The sequence below is a fragment of the Hetaerina americana genome, unplaced genomic scaffold, assembly GCF_022747635.1.
Source record: "Hetaerina americana unplaced genomic scaffold, ioHetAmer1.1.p SCAF_5, whole genome shotgun sequence".
NCBI lineage: Eukaryota > Metazoa > Arthropoda > Insecta > Odonata > Calopterygidae > Hetaerina > Hetaerina americana.
In genome coordinates this window covers 45,089,761-45,108,554 of record NW_027287095.1, presented here as the reverse complement: position 1 = coordinate 45,108,554, position 18,794 = coordinate 45,089,761, and the positions used below count along the sequence as shown (strand labels likewise).

At 36.7% G+C, this 18,794-nt stretch overlaps 1 protein-coding gene across 2 annotated transcripts in view; it reads right to left on the bottom strand.

Annotated features, from left to right (window-relative positions):
- Positions 1-18,794, bottom strand: part of LOC139694041 (Kv channel-interacting protein 4-like) — a 588,264-nt gene that overhangs the window by 269,106 nt on the left and 300,364 nt on the right. Inside the window, exon 1 of one of the 2 annotated variants that reach the window (XM_071592447.1) lies at positions 2,363-2,434. The exons of the other annotated variant lie outside the window; for it this stretch is intronic. Coding sequence (XP_071448548.1) covers positions 2,363-2,416 — 54 coding nt within the window. The 5' untranslated portion in view covers positions 2,417-2,434. Of the gene's footprint in view, positions 1-2,362; positions 2,435-18,794 lie in introns of those variants that run through there. 2 annotated transcript variants of the gene reach the window in all.

The window sequence follows — 18,794 nt, the reverse complement described above, 5'->3', positions numbered from 1 at the left end:
GCGAGAAAGAGCCATTCTTGCTCCTAAGAACGATGATGTTAATGAAATTAACAAGGAGATACTAGCCATGCTGCCAGGAGACGTGATTGAATATAAATCGGTTTATACCGTAGTGGATGTTGACGAAGCCGTCAATTATCCAACGGAATTCCTAAATTCACTTGATCCAGCTGGATTGCAACAACATCGCCTTATACTTAAAGTAGGATCTCCAAACATTTTATTGCGAAATTAAGATCCACCAAAACTCTGCAATGGGACACGATTGTGTGTGACAAAATTAATGAAAAATATAATCCAGGCAGTCATTTTAACTGGAAAAGGTGAAATAATTTTTATTCCACGGATACCTCTAATCCCAACTGATCTTCCCTTCAACTTTAAAAGATTACAGTTTCCAGTCCGGCTAGCTTTTTCAATTACCATTAATAAATCACAGGGACAGTCTTTAAAGTTTTGTGGTGTTGATCTAAGATCGCCATGTTTTAGCCACGGGCAACCATATGTTGCTTGCTCCAGAGTGGGTTCGACTAAAAATTTATATATTCTTTCTCCCGGATATGAAACAAAAAAATGTAGTTTATAAACAGGTGTTAAATAAAAAAGATTCTTAAATTTGTATGAAGTGGTGTATTATTGTACTTTATAATTTGTTGTTTTTATTTATGTAGTATATTTATATTATTGTTTCTCCCTAACCCGTGCAAAGCCGGGTATTCAGCTAGTATATATATATATATATATATATATATATATATATATATATATATATATATATATATATATATGTTTGTGATTTCCCTAGGCTATAACATGAAGGTATCCAGAAATAAATCAAGCATTATAGTGTCGATGGCTTCCTAGTTTTCACCTCAATTCACCCTTTTCTCGCCTCACTTCAATCCCTTTGCATACCTAAATATTAACCATCATCAATCTCTTTCTTCCAGCGTCCTTATCCCCTTCCTTCCCATTGCCAGGGCTCATCCTCCGGATCTTGAGACTTCGTCGCAACATAAGGCAGCCATCCGAAATGGAATCTCTCGCTCACTCACTCTCCAAAAGTATCCAGGAATATAAATAAAATACGCACACAAATGTATCTCGAATCGCACGGAGACTTTTATATTCACCACCATTTTGCCGTACTTTTCGCCTCAGCACATGAAAAAAACCACCTCCTCACCAGATACGACGACCTGCCGCACCAATCTCCTTTCTCCATCTATCTACCGACTTCCTGCTCCTAAACTCCTCTTTGCTCTACCATTCCTCCCCTTGCCTCGCTCCTTTCCTCACTTGACACACCTTCCAACCCCCGCCCTCATGCTCACGGCATGCTCCTCCTCCCGCCCATAGCGAAAGGTTTTCAAACTCTACGAAGCATAACGATAAAGGTCTTCCATAATGCCCGGGACTCTGGGTCGCCGAATATAAAATGGAAATCACCGCAGGAAAGGTCCTCTTCCACCCCGTGGGAAATTTCGCCCTTATAAAAAGGGGTGGAAGGCCCGAGTCAATGACGTCTTCGTGGCGACGTCTTCAGAGTCCGTACACTCCAAAAGTTTTCCAGATTAGCGTCGTCCCGCCTGTCTATATAATATGTTTTCTTCCCTTTCCCTCTCCCTTTCTCCCTATCCCTTCTTTCCATAGCTACCCCGTAGTAAACATCTTTATCTCTTTGGGAGGAAACGGTGCGATAAAAATTCTCATTTATGGACGTCGAACGTGTTTCTGAGCGGAAACTGAAATTACCGGGGAAAATGCCTCTTGTCCATTAAAACTGATCCTCTTACAGAAGGCACTGAATAGTAAATCTTTTACAACATGGAGTGCATGAATTGGATTTAAGCAGTTCCAAATCCGTTTGCAAATTATGGATTCAATTTTTTTACAATTTTAAGCTTATTTAAAAAATTATTGTACTGAACTTTGAAATCACATTCATTAAACACATACCCATAAAAGTTTCATATAGGTTTCATAATATGTGCTCGCGATGGTTTCATTTTCCCCTATTGATAGATTCCATTGTCCTGAAGGTACAGTTACGTTTTTATTTGATTTTTTTAACAATTCTGAAATCTACAAACATATTCAGACATTTTTTACACCTTATTTTTGAGTAATGGTTGATCTTAATTATCTCTTAAATAACTATGGAAATCAATAACTTGATACAGTCTTCATATGAACGACTATTACTACTGTCAATATAATTTTGCAAATCGTATTTTAAGTTATTCCTGAATTCAATAGTTAAATTTTATTTTGGTCATAAAAATAACTTTAGTACTGAGAAAAATTTTCTCTGCACCTATCATACCTTCCAAAAGACATGCATATTTATAAACATACTCACATAGGTCTCCACAATTGCTGGATTAGCCACATTTAAAAATTCAATGGAAATCATAGACCGCGGCAACTGGTACCTCACCTGAAATAAGAAAACAAAAGTAAATTCAACATGTTGGACGAACAAATTAATCTTTTATTACTATTTACTACAACAATATAAATAAATATACAAGAATCATTTAAGTATAGACTTAATTTACATTTTTTCCCATAAAACATATTAAATTACAAGACTATCTTGGGAAGTTAATGAGAAGCCATTAAGCCAAAGCCTGTTCTTTGAACTTTTTCAGTGACAAAAGAGAAACAATTTCCAACTGATCAACTCTAACTGACAGAGCGTGGTACTTTATTTTGCATGTTGATCAGTTGCTTTTCTCAATTTGTTCGTATCTTTGTTGCGTCAGGGCTGTATGAGAAGTCCTACCGGAGTTTTCAGGGAGAGTAAAAAATACACCAAGTATCTGCTCAAAGTCCAATTCTGATCAACATTGTGATGGATGTATTCAATAAAGCATTAAGGAAAGAAGGTCAATGGGAAAAGATGTTAGCTGATAATATGATTAAGTAGGTACGTCTGCCAGACGAAGAGGAGTTATTGTTGGAAATGTGAAGGATTTTAGATAGCGACATGAACGCGAATAAACCCAAAATGGAATACATAAGCTGTAAATGAAGCACATTACTTTTCAAGACGTGGTAATAGTAGCCGTAATAACTTGGCTCGACCATAATCTATGAAGGGTTGCATGCTGGACGAAGTTACAAGCAGAGCACAGGCAGGGTGAGTGACCTTCAGGCAGGTGGCAGATATGCGGCGTGTCAAAAGATTTCCAGGCAAAGAGTTAAAGGCAAATACATGTGGTCATCATGGGAAACTCATGATTAGAGAAGAAACTTGGGCTATCACAAGAAGACTAAAATAAGGAACAGTTGTTCAATTAAGGAACGACTTTGCCCATTGAAGAGTTGAGAAGATTATACAGAAAGAAAAATAACAAATGGTTTTCACAAGCAACTAAGGAAAAGTCGTGGGTCAAGCAACATGTGAACAAATCGTTTAAAAGCATATAATAAGCATTTATAAGTTTACATGGATGATTACAATGAACCTAAAAGAAGACAGTGATGAACAAAGATGAATGGAACAGGTTAAACCAGGCAAGCGACCTCACATGAGTGGAAATAATAATGTTACTGAAGAGAATTCGTATTAATATTGCTTTACACGTACTTTTTTTCTAAGGATTTTGCAAGCAGAGACCATAATACGAAGACATTTTTAAGGACGAAAATCTACGATTGTAATTGTAGATCACCGTAATTTGTCAAAATGCTCGTTCAAATAATGAAGTAAATTTGCCAGAAAAATGGTCACCAATCGCGTAAATCGAAGCAATATAAAGAAAATCCTAATTAAGTTACCCCATATATAGCACAAAAAATGAAATGAACACAACGACATGTCGGGAAAAAAATGGTATAGTTCAAACTTAATTTCACCGGTTTCGATAGCACATTCCGACTTTCTTCCCCTTGCAAAATTATTGTTGCCAAGGAGGCATATAGGAGGCAAGGTCAGATATTTAGTGGTGGTAATTTACATAAACAGGGAATCACACCTCCGTATTTCACAAACTAACCCCAAATTTTCTGCCTTAACGCGTGATCTTTTCAGCTGCACATTTTCACCGTGGTCCGAATTCCACCCGTGCCAAAACAACCTTTTAGCCCAAGTGCGCGGTGGTTCCCTCGCCATACTTAAGGACTCCGTTCCAACCACCTTTACACAAGGGCCAGAACACTCATCGTCCTTCTCCTGCTTCCCCTACTTATTATCACTCTAGAATCTCTCGAATCTAAAAATCCACATCTTGCAATTTCCTTCCGCCATAACTTTCTCCGCAGAGGTCACCCCTCGCCCACCTAGGGCCCACGGGACGATTCCACTCCGCAAGACGAAACCAAATACTCAGCCCCCCATCCCCTTACTACCAGATCAAGTGCCCTTTTCTATCTTATATTTTCTACCAAACACTTCATAAATAATTTCTTAGTCTTTTGAGGACTCGCTTTGTCACGTCGTTACATAAATTATCCCCTCATTTATTCATTCTGACCTTCAACTGGTTTTCTTTAACATCGCGACCATAACAATTTATTCGCCTACCAACCAGTGTTACCGAGTATTTATTCAAGAATATTGTATTGTACCCATACTACAATGCAACCTAAATTTTTTAGAATCGAAAAATATTTTATGGCATTATGGCAAAGTTTCACCTTCCACCATATTTGCATGAATGCGATATGCTTTTCTGGAATGCAATCCTTAAATTAAAAGTAAGCATCTCAAAAAATTGGAAAACAAATATTATTTAGTTACTTTAAATTATTACTTGAAATACGAGATACCTAGTTGCAGTGTATCTAAGCAGCTTCATAATGTGAGTTCACAGATTTTTTAAGCCAAGATCGTTATTGCTAGCGTTCAGTTTGCTTATTACCACGGTTTTGGTAAATAAGCAATACAATTATGTTTAAGTATTATGATAAGTATTTGGAAATATGAATTGCGAAGAAAGACTTACAATGCCACAGCTGTAAAATCAGCACAGGAGGATTGACCCAGTTGAGCAAATTTAAAGTATTTGAGGCAAAGTCATTTCTCCAAGCCAAGAAAAAGTCTCTTTATTTCTTTTAAACAAGAATTTTTCCAAGCATTGTAATTTTTTCATAAAATTTTAACTGCACAGGTCGCAAGAGGAAGAGCCCGATTGACATCATTAGTGGAGCCGCTATTTAGGAAAATGGATGAAATTATAAAGAATCGCCGAAGAGTGATTCGATTTCCAAGTCAACTCTCTCAGTGTACCGAGAATAAACAATACTGACGCCATGCATACGTCGTGATCGAAAGTTTTCGCTGCGTGTGACATTTATTTGACATTAACGAATTAATGTACTGCAGGGGCCCACGGTATGAAACGAGAGACTTAACTAAAGAAGGCGAAATATTGCTCATAACCACCAATCAATATGTCCTGACCCGCAAATGCGCCACGAAATGGATTGTTTGTTTGTTGAAAACGTTTTCAGGCCCCTCGAAGACATACTTCATGCGTTACTCCTTGGTTCAGCGGTGACCTCTAATCCCTGGCTTCATGAGCAATGATCACATCACTGTATCCCTATGGAAAGGATTCCGTTAGTACAGTTATCCACGGCAACTCTAACCCCTCCTTCCTGGGCATCGTGGTCTTTCTTGTTTCCCAATGCCAAACTTTTCCGTCTACCACACTCTGAATCCGTCCAGGTGGGCCCCGGGAGACTGTGCCCGCAGATCAGATGAGGAAAACGATAAGATCCAGCGCGAAGCCCTCCTCTTTGCAAACTCGAGGGAAGCGTATAAATATCTTCGTCACCGCACTGATCACACACGCCTTCTACTCCCGGTTTCTACCTTACAGCGCCCTTCTGAGGACATTATTTCCCCTCAGTCTTTTAAGGCCTACCCAACAATCAAGCGCGATCCCAGTCACGTTCAGCGAATCGAATCTAAAGCTGGGTCTCCTACCTTCTTTCCCTCCCCAAACACATCCCTCCTTACACTTCAATTCTCCCTGTCCCCTTTTCCCCTTCCCACACTTCCTATCATCAACCAGCCCTTCCTTTCGACCCCTATCTCCCGAGAAGGCCACGGATCCGCCGCCATTTCATTAGCCTCCCCATCATTCTCTCTCCTTCTGGCACACCTCCCGACCACCTCCAACGAAACCCTCTTCACCTTTTATTGCTTCAGATTCGCACCGTATCTTATATTTTTATATGCCGAAGCCACCCATTTTATTACGTTACCCTTCTACTCCAATCCCGAACGGAGATAAGTGTTTCCTTTCTCCCATTCCCTCTAAAATTTTCTCACCAAATAGGAATAAATTGTCCTTAGTCGGCGTGAAATAATTTATAACCTCTTATCTATTCCATTTTGCTCGAGATAATTACCTCTAACTCGTAGATTAAGGAAGTAGTGTTTGCAAACACCTAGTTCCAATGTTTTCTCTAAACTTTCTCTAGAATGCCAAACTACGTAAAAGAATTTTCCATTCAAGGTAATAAGAAAATGAAGCATTAATTTCCTTAAATATTTGCAGAAAAATGAGAAAGATATATTTTTCGACCATCTCCATGAACGTGGTGTAAAGTCTTTTTTTTTGGAAAGGGGGCTCTACTTTATTGATTATATTTACTCTTTTTACACACATTTAAAACATTTTAAACGATTTTACATGATTTTTATCCAAAAATATTGGTTTCTTGTTAATAGAACCCAAAAAAGCAAACGCAGAGGGTGCCTTGCGCGTTACAGATATCTCGGTCTCAATTTAAAATATCATTTATAAATTTGAGGCAAATTTTCCAAAATAATGGTATGATAATGCTACCTTGTTTTGCTTCAAAGATAATGAATATACCATATCAATCAGGTTTGACTGGGTTGGAGTTGGCAGAATCTCAATTTTCCTCTTTCATACATCATTTAAATCTGAAACATGGATAAAAGTGATCTCGCAGCGAGTTCGTCGGTTATCAATTGACTTTGCAGCATACCTTTGTAGTGTGGTGCCCCATTTCGAAAGATTATAGTAATAAATATAAGAAATAATTGATTATACATTTATAATTGGCAGTACATGCCCATGTGGATGTAAAACATTAAAATTCAGTTTTTATGATAAATTAAAATATTTTTATCTAGTTCCCACCATTTGTTTTTAAGAGCGCGCTGGTAATGTACAATCGTATTTATTCTCTATTAATCAACATTAAATACAGCTACATTATTTTTAACTGATATTTTACTTTGATATTTATTTGCGAATAATAAAATGTGGACGAAAACAACTCGATTTCCAAGGACGATCCTTCACATTCTAATACCAGATCCCCTCAACTGATCTCAATTGTGACATTACTACTTCAATGAGGTATTTACGATGGGACTCGTCAGCGCAGTTTCAATGGAAAATCTAGTAGCAATTTTTTTAAACTTTTAGCCTTTCAATTCCTTTTCCCAATAGTTACAATTACTCTTTGATTTTTTTGTGAATATAAACAATTTTTTTATACATTCGCTTTGTCAACTCTTGAGTGAAATATATATTCACGATTTCATTACGTGTAATACGGCGTTAAAGATTTTAACAGCTATTGTCATAACTTTTGAAATTTAAATTTCGGAATGGCGTAGTGTTGATTTACACTTGTAGTGAATTACCCGAAAGACACCAACACTATCAATGCTTTTTATTACAGTTGAATCCGTGAAGTAGGAAATAATATTATGTGGGAGAATTTTCAAAACCAACCTTCACCACCCATTTGAGGCTTTAGGTTAGTCAGATACACCCATTATATTTTGTAGAATTTTACATTCTCATATGCCTTCAATTCTATTTTTTCGCGCAAGTGAATGAAAATTACCGGTCATCTGAGGCGCAGCGCGTTGTAGTTATCGTTTCTATAAGACACTCTCTTTTGAAAGAGAAATCAGTTTATACTGAATGCATAACGAGGCGCATTCAACGTTCAGGGAAGTAAGTATTCGGATTCCACCTCGGTTGTCCAGATTTCTAGAATTATTTCAGCTCTGGCGTTCATTCACAATTATAGGATGCCTTCTACCTTCCAGTATTTCAAAAAAATCAGAAACACAAGAAGCGTGTTTTCTTATGGCGAGTCAGATAAAATCTTGATAAACTGGGCCAAGAAGGTTTCGCAATGATATCGATTCCAATCTGGTCAATGGGACTGACGATTCCGGAAAAATACAGTTTACGGTTAATACTGACATAAAAATCTGACAAATGTACGAAAAACAACTAAAATTCTTTATAGTGATCATACATTAAACAAAGGGAAAAAAGAAAAAGTCCTGCAAAGTAGCAATAAATGACAAGAAATAATCAGCGGAAACGAGTATATCTTAGAAAAAAACATTATCAAACGGAAAATAAATAACATGTACCATTCAAACGAGCAAATAAAAACCATGCATTCTTTACATGTACACTGCATTCATTAGTATACGAAGGAAAATTACTGCACTAACATCCTAATAGTTCTCTGAGAAAAGGGTTTCCACTATTAAACTGCATTCTATCCATTTCAAAAGATGATTTATTTACTAAGATTTAATATAATATTATTAATATTTGTTGAATTTGATGAACCTAGAAATTTCAGTTCAATCACACTAGTATAACTGATAATAAAGTATGAAAAATGTCCATGGTCTCTCTGTCTAACCTTCTTTTCAAAGAAAAACTTCAGGATTCATACTTAAAATTTAGAGTAAACCTGCAAGAATAATATAATTAAATATATTTATACAGAATTTTATGAATTTTTTTAAGTAATGGGCTTTAAAATATGATGCATTTCATGCATTGTGTTTTATAGCCGTATTTACATATCTTTTTCCGTTCCCAGATTTATGAATACCTTTCCTAGGTGAGTCATCAAATGCAATTTTTATTGGGAGGTCTAAAAAAGTATACATCGTTTGGATTCCATAAAAGAACTCTGAGTAAAATACTGTAAACATTTAATTTTCCAAGGCTACTTTATAGGAACCATTAATTATAAAGAAATATAACAGGCAAATGAACTCGATTGCGTAAGAGAAACTGTAAATTACACTGAATTAGTGTCAATCCTATAGAAAATATGAATTATATAAAAATGTTAAAAATTATTTAACAGTATTACTTATTTATTTCAAATTTCATCTAGAATGTATTCTTAAACAATCCGTTTCTTCGCGTTGAGATTTAATTTTTATTTTCAGAGCCCTATCTATCAAAAGTAACAGAGTTTTCAAGTTTTGGAAACTGCCTTATAAACAAACTGTTTCCACTGCAAATATTAGCCATAGTTTTATTGAATGTAGGATGCTTTTTTTCATACATTAAACATAAGACTAGATAGTTATAACCTTATTGACTAGTTAGTTATATATATTGCTGTATGGACACGCGGATGAACAAAAAAATGGCAGCCGAACCTTCAATCAATACTCACTCCAAATTTTAAGCGAAAATAATGTCAGATATCTATTGTTATCGATTTTAAAGCGCACTAAATAGAAATTGAACAGTCTACATATGCCTGTATAACTGACTTCAGGGATGTATTGAAGTTTATTTTCCGTTCCACCGTGGCTTCATTATAGATAAAAATGGCATTATTCCCTCGGCCATTTCAATTGAATGAACTGAAGGTATTTCATTTTATTTCATCACAGCGCCATTTAGCTTAATTTTTCATTGACTCGCAAGGATTTATCCAACGTGACCGCCTGTATCGATTCAGTCCGGCGTCATCATCATATTCTCCGTCTCCCCCTCCCTCATTTCGAGTTAAACGCAGAACCATTTCCTTTCACCCTTAAATCATGGGCGTTGGGAAATTTAGAAAAAAATCTGGGATGGCCAGGACATCCTGCAGAGAAAAAGATGGGCGTACATTGAGGATATCCCCTCACGTACAAGGCAATCAATTTTTATGTAAGACGCTCGTGGCCCACGTTGAACGACCCTAAAAATCTGGATTGTTGAACTTTTTACTCCGCTACGGATGTTCCCCGATGGGATTTCGCACACTCCCTCCATATATCATCCTCCTTTGACCTCCACGCGCGTGAATTGTCCACCTTCTCTTATCCCCCCCCCCCGGCACCTACATTCTCCCGAAGTGGCAACCCAATCCCACTCCCCCCACCATCGATACATGACGCGTATGCGACCCTTCCTTTGCCCTTCACATCTTAAGATGAGTCCTCTTCCGAAAAATTTTCACACAAATCCCCGGCGTACCCCACTGCCCCACTTTACGGGATCCGCTACAATACGCAGTTGCCAAGACAACCGGGCGCCAAAATGCTCATCCGTCGTGTCCGGTCTGCTCCGAAATCTTCAGCGCCGCCGCTGTCGTCGTCCCCGCCAAATCCGGTCTCTGCAACGCGACGAGGGATTAATGCCGAAAGGCCGCCCACGCTCACCGACAATTATGGGAATCCCCAACCCCAGTCTTTTCTGTAGACTTTTTTCTTCCATTCACTCCCATCCCCTATTTATTTCCCCTTGGAAACTACATGCATCAAAGGAAAGTGGGTCACATTTTTCTAGCCTGATCCTCAAAAGGAGAATCGTGCCTCGAAAAATGAAAGATTCCCACACCGAGGCCATATTTCAAGTGTAATGACATTTTTATTATCATTACGTCACCGCCTCCACTAATATTGATTTTGTGCTGAATGAAATTCAACGCAACCATTTCTCAGGAAAACATTGATTCTGCAATTAATTATATGCATAAAGTATAAAGCATTTGCGCGAGAGGCGTACAAATGCAATGCCCATATATAAATATATATACTAATTTATAAATACAAACACACGCACGCACACATACAAATACACATTTAATTTAGGTTCACAAAAACACATACTTGCGTGACGAAAAAAAATTGTGACAATGGATTAATTCCACTTGGAGCAACTTTTACGTTAAATCCACCTCTGCCTAAATAAGAATTGATTTTTCTCTCATAGAACGAACATAATTTTACCAAAATAAAGGTAGCAATTTAAGTTGGCATATTTATTCCCCTTTTTATACTCGTAAGAATCAAATACCTCATCGCCATTAAAGTTATCATGTCTGACGAAATAAAAAACGACTTATAAAAATAAAATGGATGAAAAGAAAATAAAAAAATATAGGTTTACAAGAAATTTGATATTTCATATTCGCAAAATAAATTACATTGCATACAAAGAAGAGTAATTATCCCTAGGATTACCGTCGAAAACTGCACCTTACTCTTGATATTAGCAATGCCTTTTGTAGAAGAATAAATAAAGACCCAGAGAAGATCAAAGAAGAATGAGAATATTTCTGAGAACAGGCACAAAGATTTCACTTGCTAATATAATGTCTCTTGATAATGATGTAGAAATGGATTGATTTAATTCAAGCGATACCGCGATTTACGTCCGAAAAAACCACAAACGCTACCATAAACGAAATCTCTTTGTCATTTCTGTAGTCCCTTGATTTTATAAAGTCTGCATTAATCGCGCATTCATTATTCGGCTAATTTTATCACATTTCAAGAAGACTAATAATGCAGTGAATATGATTTACGTTCCGCTTTTTATTTTCGCTGGTAAAGAATTTTTAACCGCGACTTTTTTTTCTCTATTTAACAGGCACATTTTATGATATGTCAGCTTATTGATGAGTAAAATCCCATTTTTTTCACACGCCAGGGCTTTCAACATATCTGGTTCTTTACCATCAAGACATGAACCAATTAGGATGCACTAAACTTGTTCCCATGCAAATGTAAAGTTATCACTTCAGAAAAGTTCTGGTCATTCGAACTTAATCTGAGTGAAATGCAAACGGGGTCCTTCAGAAACGTTTTGTTTCAAACTTTTAACATTTTATATGATATTTCCTCGGCTAATTTGTGAAATTTTGTGGAATATCCTTATGTGTCCATCTGGTTTTCAGAGTTTCAGAGTCAGTGGCCACAATCAAAATAGAGAAAAGGTAAAATATTGACATTGGCCATAAATTTATGCAACGCAATATTTTCTATTTTTGTATACCACTTAACTGCTTACGTTGTAAATGAATCTATAGCTCCAGCCATGAAAAACGGGTGCACTAAACCCTATAGCAAACCGAACTTTTGAAAGGTAAACATTACATCGTGAAAATAGATAAAGCGTCGGCATTTTTTTCGGACAATGGAAAAGAAGGTACCAACGTTTGCAAATGAGGCCATGCATAAACATATTTGCGATAAGCGCATCATCGTCAAGGTGCATTTTTTTACATTTTGTTAAATTCATTATTTGTTTTACCCGTAGATATTTGCTCAGGAAAGCTCATATGAAAGTCGTTAAAAGTTGCAAGAGCTCTAAAACAGGCTTCAAGTGACGTTCATTCCACCACCAATTACGGGAGAGAGACAGAAAAGAAACAAGGGAACAAAAAGCCCGGTTTTCAGTAGTTGTTCTCCAATTAAAGTCCCACGAAGAGCCCTTAGAAGATCCCTTAATAGGGAACCTACTTTGCCACTCCCCATAAACCATACCGGATTCATAAGGGGATTCATTCTCATTGGATCAGATCCAAGTTGTTGGGGAACGTCGTTGAGAGCGCCAAACGCCCATAAATAATCCCCTTGGCCATGTTTGCGAAGGGCTATGAAAGGAAAATGATCCTAATGCACTACTTCGACATGGTGTGCCCGACTCCAAAGGCGAAGAAATCATGAGAACGCTGGTGACGCAAAATAAAAAATATCTCCTATAATGTATTTAACGAACACGAAAGGTGTAGCGAGAAAAAAAACGGATTATGTAGAACACACTACGAGCAGATGGAGAGTGCGATGGCATCTGACAAAAGCGCAGGTGGGCGAAGTGAGGGAAGAGATAAAACGAGAAATCATGAGTGCGCGGTTAAAGGGGCATTCTTTGCTCTTAATTAGGCAATGTCACGAAACTTTTGAGCAAGGGAATAGCGACATCAGCCAAATGTGAAGCAAACAAAAGAAAGACAAGCTATTACAAAAATAGGTAAAATCTGCTCAAGCGATAAAACCTTCACGGTTGCAATAACTGTTAAAATGAGACTTCAACTTTATTCAAGCGGCACTAGCACCTGGAGCAGCATAGGAGGACAAAAATGTGAGACGAGCGGTGCACCCATAGTATTTGCAATCTTCAGTTCTTAAGACGATACCAAGAAATGAATACTACTGGGCAAGTTGTAAAATTGGATGTACTACGTTAATACTCATATTCCACATAAATTATTATTGATTACCAAAGGACTTTCACAAAGATTCCATTTCTGAGTTATACAGTACAATATATGATAATTGCCAAAGATACAGAAAAAATTCCTCGTCTGGGAATGATTTTTTCTAAAAAGTCATCGCTGTGGCAGGTCGCTCTTGTTTCAATGATATTTATCTACCTCTTTATCATGCACCCACGCTCCACGCCATTTAAAGATGTCATTGATGAATGATAGTTCCATGAATAGAATGAGTAGGAAGTCGTTCTCCTTTAGCAGCAGAAATTAAAAGAGATTATTTTGGTTGTGTAATTGTTCAAAATAATGATTAAGGACTAGCCTCTGAATAATCATAATCATCACGTTAATTTTCATCGCCGTAAATGTTTTTATTTGCAGGTGTAAGTGCTAGGCAATCTGTTATTTCGAAAGTTTCTCATCTACCATGGCGCGCTGTTCCTGAGCGAAAATCCACGGGGCGTAAAGCAGAACGTGGCCTCGAAATCCCTTCTACCACTTGCCAGAGTTAGGAGCATGTTATACCACCACATCGAATAATAATCACATGCGTCTAGAGCAGCCTGCAATACAAGTATGCCCCTTGCTCACGATCCCTCGATGAATCGCTGCGTGAGATGGTACATGACAACTGGTTGTAGAATCTCCCGACCGTAGGATATCTGCAGAAATCTCAGCGTACTAGAAATGCATTTATTTGCAATTTTGAAAGAAAACACAAGGATCAATTGGTAAGCTTTTCTCAGGAATTCAGTTTCAAAGACGAATAAAATTGAGTTGGCAAGAATTTAATTTTAGCATGGAATTGTAAAAAATTAAATGGTGTATTTTAGAGATAAGAGAGTCATTGCAAAAGAGAATTGAATGTAGAATTATGCACGAATTTCTTCCTAATGAGTAATATTCTCCAATATTATTTTGAATTTTAAGTATGAGTAGAACCTATAATGGCGTTTTGCACATTAGCTAAAACAAATTCAACAAATTAAGAATGAACAATCTATGATTTAACTGCTATTTCTACAGGTTTCACAGATGCAATAAACAATCAGCAGTCCAAAGCTAGGATTCTAACGAGTAAAGATAGAAGATGAACATTTCATTAGACAAAGGATATCACACTATTTATATCAACGAATGAAAAATTAATGTAACCTTTGAGTGCTGGTAATGTGCATTTATTTCTTGTTTTCTCATATCTCGATTTATGATGCAAAACTCATATGACCTACATAAAAATTGCTCTTTTACAAATTTTATGATGCATCAACACATGAGAATGAAACGGTACCGGAGAATTTTCCATAATCTCGTTTGTTTTTTCTTTGTTATGACATTTTTGAATGGTTTGACACACTAACCCATTCCCCAAATTGTTTTATTTCCATCTGTATTTTATAACATTTTTACAGTATAGCTCAAGAAATATTGTAAAAATCTGTGTAAGATTTTCCACTTAACGTACGAGTTAATGCAGCTTTTTATAATAAACTGTGGACTGTAAACCATGGTTAATTTTAATCTCCTATAAAGGCACATTTATAAAATCAGAAGATATCCAAAAGAGATGATTTATTTTTATTCTATTACCTTGGCATTTTTTAATACAGTTAAGAAATAATTATTAAAAACTATTTTTCAGCAGGAAGGCACGAGAAACAAGAGAACGAAAGCAATAGGAAATGAAAAGGCATGAAACTGAATGGAGGGAAAATTTTTAGGAAATTATAGCAGCGTTTTCACATAAATTTTACAGTGGATCCATCAAAATTCGAGTGAATAGAATCACATCACAAAAAATATTTAAATGATATTAGGATTGGAAAGCTTACAGTAATGCATAAATGTCGAATAATTAAACAATAGAATAGTGACGATTATAATTTTAACAGGAACTTTATCCAAAATAATGTACGTTTACATATTACTTGAATTTTATAATAGAAATAAATACTATAGATAATGCATTCAGTGATTGGGTGCTAATATCATACTAATTCCATTACCAGGTGCACGAGGGCAATGCTAGCAAAAAACGCAGCTAGGTTACGCCTACATTTTTAGTGTAGGAGTCGCTATATTAAAAATAACTGTTCAAAAGAAAATTGAACAGGCAAGACTGCGTTTGCCTAATATCAGCTCAAGAATAGCAAACAAAATACGACTGCACCGCGTACTTCTTTCTTAGCCCTGCACTCAGAAATTTGCATACAACTTTCCGGCTGGAAGGATAATCCGCGATGAGGTGTTTCTAAATTATTAATATTATTCATCACATTAAAAGAAATGGAGGAGAATAATTCCTACAATCTCAAGTTAATAACGCAGAGCATATGAAAGAAAATATACCGCTTAAGAGACTGAATAAAATAATGGATATTAAATGCTAAATCTTAGAAATACTTAATTGTAAATATAATGAATTTGCCTTTAATAGTTTCTTTCACGCAACAAAGCGCTGGAAGATCCTTTAACGTATGCCCCATTATGATATTTTGGCTACGGGAATTGTGAATTCTGAACAAATAAAATTTCCGAAAAAAGTAATAGCCAGACATCACAGCCAAAAGTTACGTAATGTATTAATTAATAATGTCGCATCGTTGAATTTGAGCCTTCAAAGATAATAATGAAACATTCCGGATTCACAGACCAAATGGTAATAATAGCTTATTCTAAAAAAATTTTCAAATCATTTGAATATAACTAGACACCACATTTTTCCCTTTGGTAGTCATTAATTAATATCATTCCAAAAGAACTCGCGGCAAACTTATATATTGTATTTGATAAGTCATGATGTCCAAAGGAGGGAATTAAATTGAGATAATTTAGTGTGACACCATACTTGTACTTAGAAACGGACGTTATATAAGTATACTATTGTATTATTTTCGTCTTTGACTGATTTCCTCTATATTTTAATGAAATATCAGATTTTAATTTTACAATGAGATTAATATAGCAAACAGTGGCGGCTAGTAACGCCATTAGAAATATGTAATGCCCATCAATAGTACTGCGTAATTATATTCAAAAGAACATTGTCTCTACTCACGTCATCGTTACTACTGTCTACCAGTCAGGGTATTAATATTCCCCGTTAATACCGTGTTTTTCTATTCCTTATTTTATTATAACTTAGATTTGAGGATTTAAAAACAATATTGTTTTTTTATGAGTTATCAATTTTTTTCCTTTTCTTTCTTCAAATGAAAGAATGACCAATCGCCGGTATTTCAGAAAAGTTGTTTTAAGATATTGCCAATAGACGTGGTGTTATTGGACAGGTCTTAATGAACACCTTATGACCTCCCACGTCCTTAAAACCTCAAAATGATACCACCATTCCTTCTATGTATCATGTCTACGGTGCTATCTCGTATATTCAGTATGTCTTCCTCATTCCTTGACCATTAAGTATTGTCCATGAAATTTCAGCCAATAGATCAGTCCAAGCTGGTGTTACATGGATTTTACCACCAGGATAATACTTCATGGCATCAACATTTAAGTCGGTTTAATTTTTTTCTTATTTTTCTGGTATCCTCCATCCTGCCATTTTGCAAGTTCTATTGTTTACCCCATATAAACAAACAATTAAGCTTTAATCGTTAATAACCCCAGGTATATGCCTGAAGTTTTTGCATTCAACTTACTGACCCTTTATATTATTGGTTCCAATTTTCAGGGGTCATATCACTCAATTATCACATTTAGTGCTTGCTGAGCATAATCAAAAGCTTATCTTACTAGGTCCTATTCGCGGGGACCACCACGTCGTCTGTAGAGTATGATTCCCGCATTACAGTCCTTTCAGGTCAGGAAAGTCAGCCATACATACATATATATATATATATATATATATATATATATATATATATATATATATATATATATATATATGTGTGTGTATGTGTGTAAAAACACAGATTTAGATTTTTAGAATATAGAAACACAAAGAAAGCGCGGCTGTCGTCTTCAGAATGGCGTTCTCGGGGAAGAGCGGAGAGGATATGCGGGGGAGAGGTGGGGGAAGGAGAGGTAAAGGGACCAATAGGAAATGAACAAGGGGGTGGGGGGGATATGTAGGCAGCCAATTGATGCATTCAGTGGGCTTGGTTCAGCCCGGGCGGTTTGAATGATTGGGCCACCCAGATATGCGCCATCTCAAGGGTTCTCACCTCTATTATACTTGCAGATTTGGGAAGGATTTCAATCACCGAAACGGAGAAGCAGTCGTCAAAAGATTGATTGTGGGAAGCGGTGTGAGTAGGGATGGGATAATTAAGAAAAGTGGGAGATTTGGTGGAATATCGGTGGTTATTCATGCGGAGGGAAAGTGCGGTCGTGCATTCGCCCACGTAGAAGGCCGGGCAGAAGTTACAGGAGAGGCGATATATAGTATAATATTTTTTGAGGTACAGGTGGCGAGTGGTTGGGAGTTGGTACTGAGTGAGGGGGAGGGTCTTAAAAGATGACAGCATTTGCAGCGTGGGCGGTTGCATGGTGCGGATAGGGGCGGGGGAGAGACGGGGGTGCTTGAAATTGGATTTGTGGACTTGAAGATGTCTCGCAAGTTCGACGGGCGTTTAGACGAAACAGAGGGACAGTGTGGGAATAAAAGTGATGCGGACTGAGTGTTATTGATAATTGGGAAGAGGTCACGGATTAGATGTTTAATTTTGTGTGTTCCGGGGAAGAAAGTGTTGATAAGATTACGGCATTTTGGGCGGTTTGGTTTGGGGAGGGGAGTGTATTGGGTTGACGGTTTGAGGATTTTACTATTTAGTAATTTTTCAGGGTACCCACATTTTCTGAGGGATTCATGCAGCTGGTCCAAGTATTTTTTGTTGGGAGGGGGTGTTGTTGCAGAGACGGAAGCCACGAATAGAGAGTGAGAATGGGATGGAGCGCTTTGTGTGAGGTGGATGGCAGCTGTCGAAATGAAGATATTGTTGCTTGTTAGTTGGTTTAATGTGGACTGAAGTGTGAAACGTATTATTTTGGAGGTGAATGTCGATATCTAGGAAGGTAATATTCGAGTCGGATATATTATTATTATTATTATTAAAAATACACATGTGCTGATAGACATTGTCAGGTGGCACACAAGTCCCAAATAATTGCAAAAGATAATACATAAAACTAGACTTCAAAACACAAATCTCTTTAACAAAACAAGTGAATCCCCATCCCATTTACAACCATTTATCAGCAAGAAAAAAAAAAGATAAATTAAAAAAAAAAATTAAGCTATTACATATAATACCATACACCACACATCAATCAAATTATTACATATATGCCTTACATCTATTCTTAAAAGTATACACTCTGTTAGGAAAGGGCTCGAATATTTTTGCAGGTAAAGTGTTCCACTCAACAATTGTTCTATTTAGAAAAGAAAATTTTTTTTTATTTGTCCTCTGTGCCCGGCATTTTATCTTAAATTTGTGATCATTTCTGCCTATAAAATTTGGGTTCCCCGCCTCTTTCCTAAGATCTGCCCAAGCTTTCTCCCCCTTCAAAAT